Source organism: Phaenicophaeus curvirostris, chromosome 1, assembly GCF_032191515.1.
Source record: "Phaenicophaeus curvirostris isolate KB17595 chromosome 1, BPBGC_Pcur_1.0, whole genome shotgun sequence".
NCBI lineage: Eukaryota > Metazoa > Chordata > Aves > Cuculiformes > Cuculidae > Phaenicophaeus > Phaenicophaeus curvirostris.
Window position 1 is genome coordinate 206,813,969 of NC_091392.1, and position 14,636 is coordinate 206,828,604.

The 14,636-nt window shown below is 50.0% G+C and overlaps 1 protein-coding gene across 2 annotated transcripts in view; it reads left to right on the forward strand.

Annotated features, from left to right (window-relative positions):
* Nucleotides 1-1,219: 1,219 nt before the first annotated feature.
* Nucleotides 1,220-14,636, forward strand: part of IRS2 (insulin receptor substrate 2) — a 32,818-nt gene continuing 19,401 nt past the window's right edge. Inside the window, exons 1-2 of one of the 2 annotated variants that reach the window (XM_069883465.1) lie at nucleotides 1,220-4,990; nucleotides 6,424-9,491. In XM_069883465.1, the coding sequence (XP_069739566.1) occupies nucleotides 1,474-4,990; nucleotides 6,424-6,449 (3,543 nt within the window). In that variant the 5' untranslated portion in view covers nucleotides 1,220-1,473 and the 3' untranslated portion in view covers nucleotides 6,450-9,491. Of the gene's footprint in view, nucleotides 4,991-6,423; nucleotides 9,492-14,636 lie in introns of those variants that run through there. The other variant, XM_069883466.1, reaches the window with a different exon arrangement.

The following is a 14,636-nucleotide window of genomic DNA, read 5'->3' on the forward strand; positions in this document are numbered from 1 at the left end:
GGAGGAGGGAGCCAAGAAGCCATCCCGAGGGTGTTGAGGGAGAGAGAATGGAAAATTGTGCCCCCTCCCCTTTCACCATCCACCTCCCTTTGGCTGTAAGGGGAGAAACCCCCCCTGTAATTAAGGTGAGGGGGTAAACGAGGTGGGGGGGCCTGGAGACCCGCATCTCTCACTTTAACTGCCTTAAAGAGAGAGGAGGGGGCATCACTTAGCGCCTCCCCCCACTGAAAGGCGCTAAGTGATGCCCCCTCCTCTCTGTCAAGCATCCCCCTCTGACTTCAGGGGTGGGGGGGAGGCATCCATTGACCCCCCCCGTAATTAAATTGCGGGTGGGAGTCGCCGTGTGGGCGTGTGCGACAAGGCCTGACGCACACACGCGGGTTGGGGGCGGGGGGGGAGAGAAAAAAAGAGAAGCTCACGCACACACAGCGCCCGGAAACGAATTGGGGCGGGGGGGAGAGGAGGGAGGGGAGGTTGGTGGATGCCGCGAGCGACACCCGTGGCCCCCACCCCCTCTCCTTCTGGGTTAATGAGGGGCTGCACCAGATCGCCTCGCCATGCCTGGTTGAGGGGAGGGGGGAGGCAGGACTGAGGGGGGGGGGGGGGCGGAGGGAGCGCGCCTACAGCCGGGGGGCGTGGCTTGCGGAGGCCTCTGCCGTAAGCCACGCCCACCTCGCTTTCTATTGGTGGGCGGTGCCTCATCTCGCCTAAGACCCGCCCCTGCGCTTTCTAGCAGGGCGGCACCGCCTCTTCGCTAAGCCACGCCCCCTCGCTTTTCATTGGTGGGCGGTGCCTCATCTCGCCTAAGACCCACCCCCCCTCGCTTTTCATTGGCGGGCGCACCGCCTCTTCGCTAAGCCACGCCCCTTCAATTTCAATCAGCGGGCGCACCGCCTCTCGCTGTAGCCACGCCCACCCCACCTCCCATTGGCGGGAGGGGCCGCCTCCGCCTTAAAGCCACGCCCCCTCGCTTTTCATTGGCCGGCGCGCCGCCTCCGGCGTTAACCCCGCCCACCCCGCCTCCTCATTGGCCGGCGGGCCCGCCCCTCGCTCTCGGCGCCCGCCAATGGGAAAGCGGCGGCGGCGGCGGCGGCCGCTCGCCCCGCCCCCTCCCGCCCCGGTGTGTGAGCGGCTCGGCGCGGGCGGCGGTCACGTGTTGTTTTGCTCTTTTTTACTTGGGGCGCCCCGGCTGCGATGTGTTACTTACGGCGAAACTCCCGGCGGCGGCGGCAGCAGCAGCAGCAGCAGCAGCGGAGCCACCGGTCCCCGAGCCGCGGAGCCGCCGGCAGCCGCCGCTGCTTCGACGCGACGGCGGAGGACCGCGCGAAGGAAGAACTTTTATTTTAACCGCCATCCCTTCTCTATTTATTTTTTTTTTTAGTGTGTGTGTATTTTTTTTTTTTTTTTAAATTTTTCACCGGGGAGAGAGAGAGAAGAGCCGGGCAGCGCGCTTCCCCGCCCGCGGGGCTGGGGATGGCGAGCTCCGCCGTGCTGGGGCTGCTGCCCCCCCCGCCGCCCCCGAGCTCCCCTCCCGGCCCCAACCTCAACAACAACAACAACAACAACCAGGGCGTGAGAAAGTGCGGCTACCTGCGCAAGCAGAAGCACGGCCACAAGCGCTTCTTCGTGCTGCGGGGGCCCGGCGGCGGCGGGGAGGAGGCGGGGGGGGCCCGGCTGGAGTATTACGAGAGCGAGAAGAAATGGAGAAACAAATCCGGGGCTCCCAAGCGGGTGATCGCGCTCGACTCGTGCCTCAACATCAACAAGCGAGCGGACGCCAAGCACAAGTACCTCATCGCCCTCTACACCAAGGACGAGTACTTCGCCGTGGCGGCGGAGAACGAGCAGGAGCAGGAGGGCTGGTACCGGGCTCTCACCGACCTGCTCAACGAGGGCAAAGCCGCCGGCCAGGGGTCCCCCCACCACCGCCACCTCGCCTCCCCCTTCTCCGCCTCCTGCGGCGCTGCCGCCGCCTCCCTGGCCGGCGACGAGCTCAACTACGGGCTCGTCACCCCGGCGGCCGCCGCCTACCGGGAGGTCTGGCAGGTGACGCTCAAGCCCAAAGGTTTAGGGCAGAGTAAGAACCTGACGGGCGTGCACCGGCTCTGCCTGTCGGCCCGCACCATCGGCTTCGTGCGCCTCAACTGCGAGCTGCCCTCCGTCACCCTGCAGCTCATGAACATCCGCCGCTGCGGCCACTCCGACAGCTTCTTCTTCATCGAGGTGGGGCGCTCGGCGGCCACCGGCCCCGGCGAGCTCTGGATGCAGGCGGACGACTCGGTGGTGGCGCAGAACATCCACGAGACCATCCTGGAGGCCATGAAGGCGCTCAAGGAGCTCTCCGAGTTCCGACCCCGCAGCAAGAGCCAGTCTTCCTCCTCCTCCTCCTCCGGCGGGGCCGCGGGGAGCACCGGCGGCGGCGCCTCGGCCACCCACCCCATCACCGTGCCCGGGCGCCGGCACCACCATCACCTGGTTAACCTCCCTCCCAGCCAAACCGGGCTCCTCCGCCGCTCCCGCACCGACAGCCTCGCCGCCGGGGCCGGCTCCAAGGGCGCCCCGGGCCGGGTGCGAACGGCCAGCGAGGGCGACGGCTGCCGGGTGGGCTCGCTGGCCGGGAGCCCCGTCAGCCCCGGCCCCGCGCGGACCCCGCTGAGCCGCTCGCACACGCTGGGAGGCGGCGGGGGGAGGCAGGCGGCCAAGCTGCTGCCGGTGCTGGGCGGGGGCGGCTTGCCGAGCAGCCGCTCCATGTCCATGCCCGCCTCGCACTCGCCCCCCTCGGCCGCCAGCCCCGGCAGCCTGTCGTCCAGCAGCGGGCTGGGCTCGGAGCCCGCCCCCCCGCATCACCCGCAGCGCCCGTCCAGCGGCAGCGCCTCGGTCTCCGGCTCCCCGAGCGACGCCGGCTTCATGTCCTTCGACGAGTACGGCTCCAGCCCGGGGGGCGGCGGCGGCGAGCCGCGCCCCTTCTCCTCCTCGTCCACCGCCAGCAACCGCAGCAACACCCCGGAGTCGGTGGCGGACACCCCCCCGGTGCGGGACGCCGACCTCTACGGCTACGTGGCGATGGAGCGACCTCCGAGCGGCCGCCTCTGCTACCGGCCGTGCCCCGACGGCGCGGGCGACAGGGGCCACCGCCAGAGGACCTACTCGCTGACCACCCCGTGCCGCCAGCGCTCGGCGCCGCCGCAGGTCTCCTCCGCCTCCCTCGACGAGTACACGCTGATGCGAGCCACCTTCTCCGGCAGCTCCGGCCGCCTCTTTCCCTCCTGCCACGCCGGGGCGTCCCCCAAAGTCACCTACACGCCGTACCCCGAGGACTACGGCGACGTCGAGATCGGTTCCCACCGCAGCTCCGGCAGCAGCAGCACCACCAACCTCGGCCCCCCGACGGGAGGAGGTGGCGCTGGGGGCGATGACGATGGCTACATGCCCATGACCCCCGGCGTGGCCGCCGCCTTGGGCCAGGGGAGCAGAGGTGGTGGTGATGACTACATGCCCATGAGTCCCACCAGCGTGTCTGCTCCCAAGCAGATCCTGCAGCCCCGAGCGGGGCTGGGCGGTGGGTCCCCCGGGAATGGGGGCAGCTACAAGACCAGCTCGCCCGGGGAGAGCTCCCCAGATGAGAGCGGGTACATGCGGATGTGGTGTGGCTCCAAGCTGTCCGTGGAGAGCTCGGATGGGAGGTTGAGTAACGGTGACTATATCAATATGTCCCCTCGGGATCCCCATCACGGAGCCCAGGCTCCCTCCCTCACCCCTCCAGACTTCTTTTTTGCCCCTTCGGGCCATGGGTCTGGCGAGCCCCCCAAGCCTGGCTGCTATTCGTACGGCTCCTTGCCCCGCTCCTACAAGAGCCAGGGACCGGCGAAGGACAACGACCAGTACGTCTTCATGAATTCCCCCGGGAGGATGATCCCGGAGGAGGTGGTGGTGTGCGGAGCGGGCCAGTCCCCTGCCAGCACCTATGCCCCCTCCAGCCATATGGTGCCTTCGCCCCTGCGGCACAGCCGGACCGAGAGCTTCCTGAGCCAGCGGTGCCAGCGGGTGGCCCGGCCCAGCCGTCTCTCCTTGGAGACCTTGCGGACGATGCTGCCCAGCATGAACGAGCACCCTCTGCCACCCGAACCCAAGAGCCCCGGGGAATACATCAACATTGACTTTGGGGATGCCGCTGTCTATTCTCCCCCCTCGCTGCCTGCCGACAGCCCAGCCTCCTCCCTGGGCTCGGGCACGGGGCAGAGGCGCTCCCCTCTCTCCGACTACATGAACATTGACTTTGGGTCGCAGTCCCCTTCCCAGTCGGGCACGGTCTCGGTGGGTTCCCTGGAAGCGCTCTCGCCAGGCTCTTCCTCCAGCACCAGCCAGCCTGATGGGCGCTACCTGAAGGCGGTGGAGGTGGCTTGTTTGTCCAGCCCATCCGATGGTGGGGATTACACTGAGATGACCTTTGGGATGGCTACCACGCCGCCCCAACCCATCGTTCAGAAGCCAGAAAGTGCCCGGGTCACCAGCCCCACAGCTGGGGTGAAGAGGCTCACCCTCTCTGGGGTGGAGGCTTTCATTCTCTCCAACCCTCCCCCTGACCCCAACCGAGGGGCCAAGGTCATCCGGGCCGATCCCCAGGGGCGCAGGAGGCACAGCTCGGAAACGTTCTCCTCCACCACCACTGTGACCCCCGTGTCCCCCTCCTTCGCGCACCACCCCAAACGGCACAACTCGGCTTCGGTGGAGAACGTGTCCCTCAGGAAAAGCGAAGGCCTGGAGGAGGAGCAGGGTAGCAGCCCTATGTGCCGGGAGACCTCGGCTGGCTTCCAGAACGGCCTCAACTACATCGCCATCGATGTGATGGACGGCACGCTGGCAAACTGCGACAGAGCCAGGTCGAAGGCCAGGCACGTCCTAAACGGGGGCATCAACGGCGTGGAGATGAGCGCCTATGCCAGCATAGACTTTCTGTCTCACAACCTGAAAGAAGCGAGTGCTGTGAAAGGTGAGTAGCTACGTCTGCGGCTGCCTCTGATTCCTGTTGGTGCTTAGTAGTTGTTTCTCACCGCAGGTTGTGTTTTGTTGGGTAGAGTGCTCTTCCTCCTTGCTTTCTTAAAAATCTCTTTTTTTTTTTTTTTCCCCTAATGCATGCTGTAATGGACAGCCTTGGAGGAACTCACTAGCTCTTTGTATGAGAAAAAGTTTAATTTGGGGATACTTTTTTTCGCGCTGGAATTCTATTGTGCTATTATTATGAATGTATGCTTCTGGGTACCCCAATAGAAAGTGACGTTTACGCAGCTAATATGTTTAGGCTGTACTTCAGAGGGTTTTTTTTATGTAACATTTTGGAAAGCGTTTGGAAAATGTGACCAAAATACCTTATGTTAATGCAGCTTCTAAATCCTATTTTAAAATGTAGAATGATTGCGTTAAAAAACAGGATTGTTGGACGGAGAACATTAGATTACAGAAAAATCCTTGGCTGTCTAGCTGGGTAGGTCAATCATACCAAAAATGAATAGGCTAAACTCTAATATCTTGGTTTTGAAGTATCTTCTCTCTTGCAAAAGTTTAAATCATGGTGAGCGTGGAATGTGAATTGGAAAAAAAAAAAGTAATCTTTCCAAAAGTCACTTTATGCCTGAGCTGTCGCGTGTTTTGTCACGCATTTCACTTCAAGGCCCACCCTGTGGTGATGTGTAAGGAGATTCCAGCTGGCGGCTCAGTCCCAGCGTGAATGACCAGTTGGCCGGCTCGCTTGGATATGGATTGCAAATGCTGGGGGTGCAGAGACAGAAAACAAACCGAAGAAATCTGAAACGTGAGAGTGGGAGAGAAAACCGGAGGTTTTAATTGTGTAGCTGTTCCTTTGTGGAGGTGCTAGTTATGCTGTTTGGAGAAAAAAAAAAAAAAAGAGAAACAAAGAAATGCACCCCCCTCCCATAGCAATCTACCTCCTCTTAGCAAGGTGCTAAGGAGAATGGTTTAGTGTTTGATAGGAATGGTTGGACTCAATGATGGACTCAATGGTTGGACTCAATGAGTCTCTTCCAACCTGGTTATTCTATGATTCTATGATAAGTGAGAGTTTGTACGTGTGCACTTGGGGGTTGGTTGAAGAGGGCACAGACCAGCCAGGCTGCCAAGGGTTAAAAGTTAATGAGGAGAAGCTGTAGGGATTCTCTTTGCTGCAGAATATATGCAAGATAGGGCGCTCTAATCCCGCGTTCACATATAGCTGGGATGTACGTTTATGGGTCTTGCGAGGTGCAATGATGTGCCAGGTAAGCGTAGTTGCTTGGTGATGAGTAAGTGTTGCTGCTCAGAGCAGTCAAACAGCAGCAGGTTTGCAAGATCCGCTCGCAGGTTTTGTTTTCTTCTGTTTTCTTAGTAGCCAGTTGATTAGGAAGAAGAAAATATTTTCTCTTTTGATAGGAAGTAGAGGAAGATGGAAAAGATGAGAGAATCCACCGTTTGCAGAGCAAGCTTTGAACCTAATTAAGGCGAGAGGATTGTTGAATGAAATGTCAAAAGTTTGAAAGGATGAACGCTTATTCTGTATGACAGGAAGGGTCGAGAGCAGAGCGTGGTTTATCTGTTGCTGTTAGTTTTACTGGGGTCGTTTTTAAGGGTCTCTGTTTTGACCCAGACCAGTGCGGACGTGGTAGTTCCTGATTTCCTTATCATAGAATCACTTGGTTGGAAAAGACCTTTGAAATCATAGAGTCCAACCGTACCTGTCCGCTACTAAACCAGATCCCGGCTGCATTCCCACCACTCTTTGCTTTGCAAACTGATTTTATTTATTTATTTATTTATTCTCCACAAAAATGAGGAGCTCCCACCACCCTTTGCTCTGCAAACTGATTTTTTTTCCCCAGAAAATGAGAAGTTTTGTTGTTTTTTTTTTTTTTTTTCTCAAGCAACCTACAGCCCCAATTGCAAACCAAGCCCCTTGTTGGGAAAGAGCTATTTCCACAACATTCCCCAGGCTGCTGAAGGGGATGGGGGGAATAAAAGGGGGAGGGGAGCGGGCACCAGTTAATGAGAAAACCTGGAGTGGATGGGAGCGTGCTCGCAGAGCTGGAATAAGCGGAGGGAACCGACTGCTCTCCTTCCCATCCAGTAAACAAAAGGATAATAATGTAAACATTGTCGTGTTCACTTGGTACCCAGTGTACAGAGGAGAGGGATTCAGTTCTGCGATGTATTTGTCAAAGGGTGATTACAGGCTTGCCTTATTTTAATAGTTAATCTGCATGCGTATTTATTTTTCCGCTTTCCTATAAGCTGTTAAACGCAGACCACATGGAGAAGTGTTCTGGAGAAGCTCATTGAGATCTAAGCTGGCTGTAGGAGGGGAGCCTGTCTTCTCCACCACTTGGTTGCCCCCAAGGAACGTGCCCACCTGCCGCGTGCGCTCAGGGTTTTGGGGCTCGGAGGTGGCTGCAGCCAATATTGGGCCAAGGTGGTAAGGAAAAAAAGTCAACACGAGCATCAAGAAAGCTGGGGAGGAACTTTTTGCAAAGGCATGGAGTGATGGGATGAGGGGGAATGGCTCTAAATTGGAGAGGGGCAGATTTAGACTGGACGTAAGGAGGAATTTCTTCATAATGAGGGTGGGAAGGCACTGGAACAGGTTGCCCAGAGAGGTGGTGGCTGCCCCATCCCTGGAGGTGTTCAAGGCCAGGTTGGATGGGGCCTCAAGCAACTTGATCCAGTGGGACGTGTCCCTGCTCACGTCAGAGGGGTTGGAATTAAGATGATCTTTAAGGTCCCTTCCAACTCAAATCATTCTATGATCAGCAGTCACCAGTGTGCAGGTCCCAGTCCTGGGGTTTCGGGTGAATTGCCCTTGTGGCGAGCCAACTGGAAAAGTCGTAGCATGGTGAAGGATAAATGTATCACAAAGGACTTTTATCCAAGTCATTAACATTTGCAAATTCCCTACTTTCTCTTTTGCTTTTCACTGGGATTTCACCCTGAAGTTTGTTTATGCAACGGCTTCCGCCACTGCTCGAGAAGACCACCAAGTATCATGGCAGCATATTTCAATTTTAAATGTTGTGATTTTGGGGAGACTACTAGGAATTTTGTGTTTTACAGAGAAACACATATGCAATCTAGAGAAAACTGTATTTTGAGCATGAGCAAGATTATTTTGACACGGCAGTAGTTCAGGTAGATTTGAGAGAAGCTAGTTTTGTAAAAATCAATGGTTTGCACAAAGGTAGCTTGTATAAAATCAACATTGTTTTGCTTGTTTACCCTTTCTCACACTTGTCTTTATTAGTGAAGTGAGAAGCTTCAAAAGCTACGAGAGGTTTCTAAGGATTCCAAAACAATGGGAAATCCACATATATTTAATATTTAGAACTGGAGAATCTCAGAGATTGAGGGGATGCAAACAAACTCTTTGTCATTATCTTCTCAATAGATTAATACTTCGATCTGTGTAAAATGCATGTAAAAAAAAGCAATTTGAGTTCTTCCTGAAGGTTGGTAGCTGTGGGCGTGTTTTGGCATGGATACTTATTTAAAGGAAATAATTTGTATTGTTAAAAGGTGGCTGTTCTTTTACCTGTAGCTTGTCTTTCTGCTATCGGTAACTTGCCTCTGCTGTAGGGAGTGCTGTGTTTTTGGAAATCTCTGTCCATATTATCCTGTCGAGCAAGCTAGAGCATCCGCAGCTGCTGTCAAAACAGAGGAATTAAAAGGTTGCTTGAAATTATCAGTTAGTTTTGCTGTGTTCTGAAAGTGTGTCGATATTTAATAACTGGAGAAACGCTTGCATCAGTGTATAAATAAAATTGTTACTGGTTGGTTAAAACTTGCTACTTGGTGATAATTAGCCTTTGTTCTTAAATTATGACTGCTTTTTTGCTTAAAAACATATGAACTGTTTATTGTTTCTATTATTTGTGGAGATATTTACACTGATTTTTCTCATGGAGTGTGAATTATTTATGCTGGTGTATTTATGACAGATCACACCCTATAATAATGTGACTTTTTATGATGGATCTTAGTTCTGTTGAAGTCAAATGGGACTTCTGTCTCGGTTTTGGTGAGGTTAAGATTTCATTCTTTGTGTGTAACCCTGAAATTCTGAAGTTAAATTCCTATTAAATGTAATGACTTTATAATAGGGCGTTTTCCTTGATTGAAAACACCAGGCTTGGGGTGGGTTATCTTGAATTTTGTTTTCTTTTTCCGCTAACCAAGTGCTCTGTAACTTGTGAATGTTTCTAGTAGCTGGTCTAGTTCTCTGGAAGTGAACAGATGCTGTGTGTAATGGTGCAAAAAAAACCCCCTGAGGGTTGTTTTCCTCCTGTGTTAGTTTCTTTTGTCTTGATTTATTTAAAGAAGTCATCATCTGTAATGCATCTACTTGAGATGTAGTAAGTTGATTTTTCATAATAATGACCCCTTCCCGCGCTCTTACGTTTGTGAGGCTTTTATGATTGCAGCTAAACAATAAAAAGCCTATCTTAAGAAATCTTTTCCTGTGTCTTTCTAATGGCATTTTTTAGATCATTGAAGACATAACCCTTGTTTCCTTTTTCTTTGGAATTACTTTGCACAACAAATTACATTTATTTTTTTCCTTATAATATGCCAACTGCCATAAAGTTCTGGTTCTCAGACTGGCATGAGAATGTTTAATTGTGTCTCGTACAAAACTCGTATTAATTTTTAAATGACTTCTTAAAAGTATTAAAAAACCCCTTTATTCTCTGTGAGAAGAGCTACGCATCTTTTAAAATATTTTCTGAATAAATTAGTTGTAAGTGTAGGAGTTTCTTTTACTGATAAGTTTTGTGAGAATGTCAAAATGAGAATGGAAAGAACTGAACTACTTTTAATACCTTACGTAGTTTTATTTTTTACCTCTCACGCACAGAATTAAAAATTCAATGGTTTCTACTGTCTCTAGACATGCATTTCTTGTCGTTCAGCTTATATTTTACACCAAAATGGGTAGGTCTGAACCTGGCACTGCCTTTTGTGAGATGTGAAATACAAACTGAAGTTATCTAAGATTAAATTATACCTTTGATATTTTAAATTAAGTTGATTTTACGGATGTCAGCTTCTTCTATGCAGATGAAATGTTAAAACGTGTAACGTGGTGGACTTTTTTTTTTTTCCCCTTTATGCTTTAGATTATGTTTAGTTATACTGCTTATAGAAAGAATGTCATAGTTACTTTGAGTCATTTAAGATAAATTGTTATAGACCAAGTTGAATGGTGGGTTTGTTCCAAAATGAACCAGTACAGTCATTGCTCAAGGCAGAGGAAATGCTTAGGTTGATGATTGCTTCTGATTACTTGATTTCTTTCAAGATAGCAACAGAGACTAAGGTTCTCTTGTAAGTAAAGTGGATAAAGGAATGTTTGAACAGAAACAGCATTAGGACAGGTTTTATATAGAGGTGGTTTGATTTAATTTTTTTTTTTTAAATAGGGAGGGAATAACACAGGTTTCTTTACACTTGGTTTACTATGATTTGTAAATAGCATTATTTATGCTGGAATGCTGAAGTGGTTTAGAAGTTGAAACCCAGCAAGCATGTACAGAAAAATTAAGCTGCAGTTAATTGCACGTAATCTAACTTTCCTCCCTGTTCAGCAGTTAAATGGTGACGTGGGTACGTCAGGTGTTTTCACTTTATATCAGGTTTTCTTTAAGCACCATTAATATGTGTCTTTTTAAAGTAACAAGCACATAAGAGATGATAATATCTGATTTTTTTTTTTTTTCCCCCAGTTTGTTGAGGTACAGTATATTTTTATACTGGTCATCCATGTGTTTTGTCTTTGTGTTGTGTATTAGTCATGATATACTTCAGCAGAGCTTGTAGAAGTTTTAATATTATGTTGTCGTGCTGTGTGCAATAACAATTTAAAGCGAGTGTACCACCTGATTGGATAAATTAGGATGTGTAATGAGGGTTTCACAACTCTGTTGTTGTTTTTTACAGTGTTGGCTTAGAAGCAGTCGCCGTATACATGGAAATCAGTGGTACCCTTTGAGGTTTTAGAGGAGGGTGGAGTGACCCCAAAGTTCAAATATGTTTTGCTTGTGTGTCTGTTGTCTGGTATGTAGTTATTTTTAAAGCTTTTGTGTGTATGGATCCAGAGGGTCAAGAGTGGCAGCCTCGCAAAGCTGAGTTCAGCTCAGCAGTCCCCTTGCTGCCCATTGTTGAAAAATCTGGTTTTCCTTCTGCAACTTCTCTAAAGGAAAATTTTCCTCGTGTTTTGTGGGGTTTGTTTGTTTCCACTGGTGTTTGTCTCATCTGCCTTTAACCATCCAGCATGGGAGCATCTTGGGCAAGTCAGTCCTCCAGGCTCTCTGAAGAGCCACCAGCAGTAAACAGAGCCAGCAAGGATGACTGCTCCCACGTCTTTTAAATTCAAGTTATAAAGTAGCACAATTTTTTTCTCTGCATCTGTCAGCTGTAGAGGAAACAAGGATTACCACTTAAGATTTGCATTTGCAGCTTCCACCCTGGTTTAGGTAGGATCATAGAATCATCAGGTTGGAAAAGACCTCTGCGTTGGAGTCCAACTGTAAACAAATCTCTTAGTTGTAGAGTTGTAAGGGTTTGTATTTAAAGTGAGTTTTTAAGGCTTAGGTGTCACACGCCTGATGGAAAACACTGAGAAATTAATATAAAGATTGCGTACGTCTTTACAAAAGCTCACTTCAAAACATACTTTGTGGAGTGTTGGGGTGCAAACGTGTACAGTAACGTGAGGCTCGCTCAAAGTTGGGTTGCTAGTTAGACAGAAACAAATAACTTTGAAGAATAGCCATGATCGCAGCGATTCGCCTGATCAGTGCATGGAGTTGTGCTGTGGAAAAAAAATGGGCCACTGAACAAGCACCGTTTAGGGAAGATGCTCAATCTGATCATGAGAAATGCCTTTGAAAAATGGTTTATAAGACCACACCCAACACTCGGTGTTCTGTTACTGTCCAGACTTTTTTTACTGAATTTTTTTTTTAAAATAGCATTTTCTCAATTTTTTTATCAGTGATGATTGCTCAAAGTTGTGTGTAAGTGTAGCAAAATTAGTAATTAAAATCCCATTCCTTGTGCACAGTGAAGAGCCATCCACTCTGGAAAGAGGCACATTACAAGTTAACAGTGGGGAAATACTTTCCAAAATAAGCATACTTGGATGTTTTTTTGTTTGTTTTCAAATCCAGATTTGCCTGTCTCTGTTAAATAAAAGTTATTTTAGAGTGTGTTTGGTTTTTTTTTTTAATCTTAGTAAATCCATCGTAGAAATAGTTATGAGAAAAAAAACAACCCAAGCCCCAGACCTAACCCCCCACCTCCGATGGTAACGTCGACTTGCAGAAGGAGAATGCAAACGCTTGATTCCATAGATTAGGAATGATTCAGTGTTTTGTTTACATTATTTGTCAATCTCTTCAGCCTCTGAGAGGAGAACACTTCCTTCCTGGCAGATGGCAGCCCCAGGGCCATGCACCTGCCATGACAAGCACTCCGCGCTCGTAATCTACCCCAGCATCGCTGTTGACAAGAGGCTAATGATTGGAGACTGTCTGCCTGACAGCCTAAACAAAATAGGAACATATTTGTCCTTCAGCAAGGGTCTGGGAGATGTTAGGAAGGACAGTCCGGGGGCTGTACTGAAGATTGATAATGGAAATTTCATTTAGACCTCTCCGGTAGCGTTTGCGGCGCGAGCCACTTGGAAGATAATGATGCTGTGGAAAGCAGATGTCTCGAAGAAGGGATTTTCTGTTTCTCCGGCGGAACGATAGCCGACTTGATATTAATAGCTCGGTGGTGGTGGGAGGACGCCTTGCGTGACTTAGCTGGCCGTGCCGCTGTCCTCCCCTCGCTGGAAGCCGAGCGTTGGATGTACTCATGCAGGGCTCTGTCTCGTGCTGGTAAATGGGGTCAGCGCAGTGTTAGAAGGTCTCTTTGGTTGTTTATGAGTGTTATATTTCGTGCTGGCATAATGCATTCCCTTTTCAATAATTTGATTTGTAATATTATATGTTTTTATTATGCCGGTAGACCAGGATCTCTTGTTTTCTCCTTTGTTCGTTTCTCTTGCATCTTCTCTTCTTGCTTTTCTTCTTGGAAATGAGCGTGGGGGACATTTTAAGGGGACGCTACCCAAGGCAAGGGTATATTTGAAGTAGGCCAGGATGTTCTTTGCTAAATTTAAAAACTACCCAAATATTACCCAGAGTTTGTAGGGTATTAAGCAGGATTACATGACGCACGGATTAGACATTGTTGAGCAGCTTGTTTTTGTTTGAAGGGGTCAGAAATGGAGGCACTGGGGCTTTACCGTGACGCCAAAATAGCAAACTTGCTGATAGCAGAAACAGCAGAAGTTTCTTAGAAACAAAGGAGCACAGTGGAGAATTTTCCAAGCTTTTCGAAGTGATGCTTTGGTAAAATTTGTTTGCATGTTGTGATGATGAGCGTAAGTTGTGAAACTCATTGATCCATTGGGCTTCAATCTGTTTTACACATAAAGTAGACTAAGAACATCGCCGGGACTGGACCTTGAGGCAGAGGACTTTGCTTCTCTTCAAAGACAAATAAATAAATCATTCCAGTAAGAGTGGGAAAGTCATGTCAATGGAATAAGATCTTAGCAATTTTAGCTTTGCCTCTTGCGTCGCATCTTCCTAAGCAGTATGTTGTTTAAAAACTGAGACAATCCTAATGTCCGTTTTAACTCCTCGTTGGATCTGGGCTTTTGCACACCAGAAGCCCCTGAATGGCTTAAACGTGACATCTCTGGGGGGAGAGTTGGGCTTAACTCTTACACAGGAGACAGTGGGGTTGAAGAGTTGCTCAAAACCAGGAAAACAATAATGATACTGCCTTAATCTGCTTCCACTGATGGAGATAACTGAGCATATAGAAGGCTGCTTGCAATAGCAGGTACTGCTACATTTTAGCATCATTTAACAGAAATAAGAATAGCATCGACAGATGGATGTGAACCTCATCGGTTTTGTAGTTAATGCAAAACCCTTTACATCACCAAGTTCATAGAATGGTTTGGATTGGAAGAAACCGTAAAGGTCATCCAGTTCCAACCCTCCTGCCATGGATAGGGACACCTCCCACCAGACCAGGCTGCTCGAGACCCCATCCAACCTGGCCTCCAACACTTCCAGGGATGGGGCAGCCACAACCTTCCTGGGCGACCTGGGCCAGTGTCTCGCAACTCTCAGCATGAAGAATTTTTTCCTAACATCTAACCTGAATCTTCCCCCTCTTCCAATTTAAAGCCATTCCCCCTCATCCTGTCACTCCATGACCTTGTGAAAAGTCCTTCCCTAGCTTTTTTGTAGGCCCCCTTCAGGTACTGGAAAGCCATTATAAAGGTCTCCTCGGAGCCTTTTCTTGTCCAGGCTGAACAACTCTCTCAGCCTGTCCTCATAGCAGAGGTGCTCCAGCCCTCAGATCATCTTCGTAACCCTCCTCTGAACCTGTTCCAACAGTTCCATATCCTTCTTATGTTGGGGTTTCCAGAGCTGGGCACAGGACTCCAGGTGTTGACTGCTTCAACTACAGTGACTGAATTATTGAGGAGTTATGGTATGGATTTCTTCTGTAGCCTTTTTAACAGCTTCTCT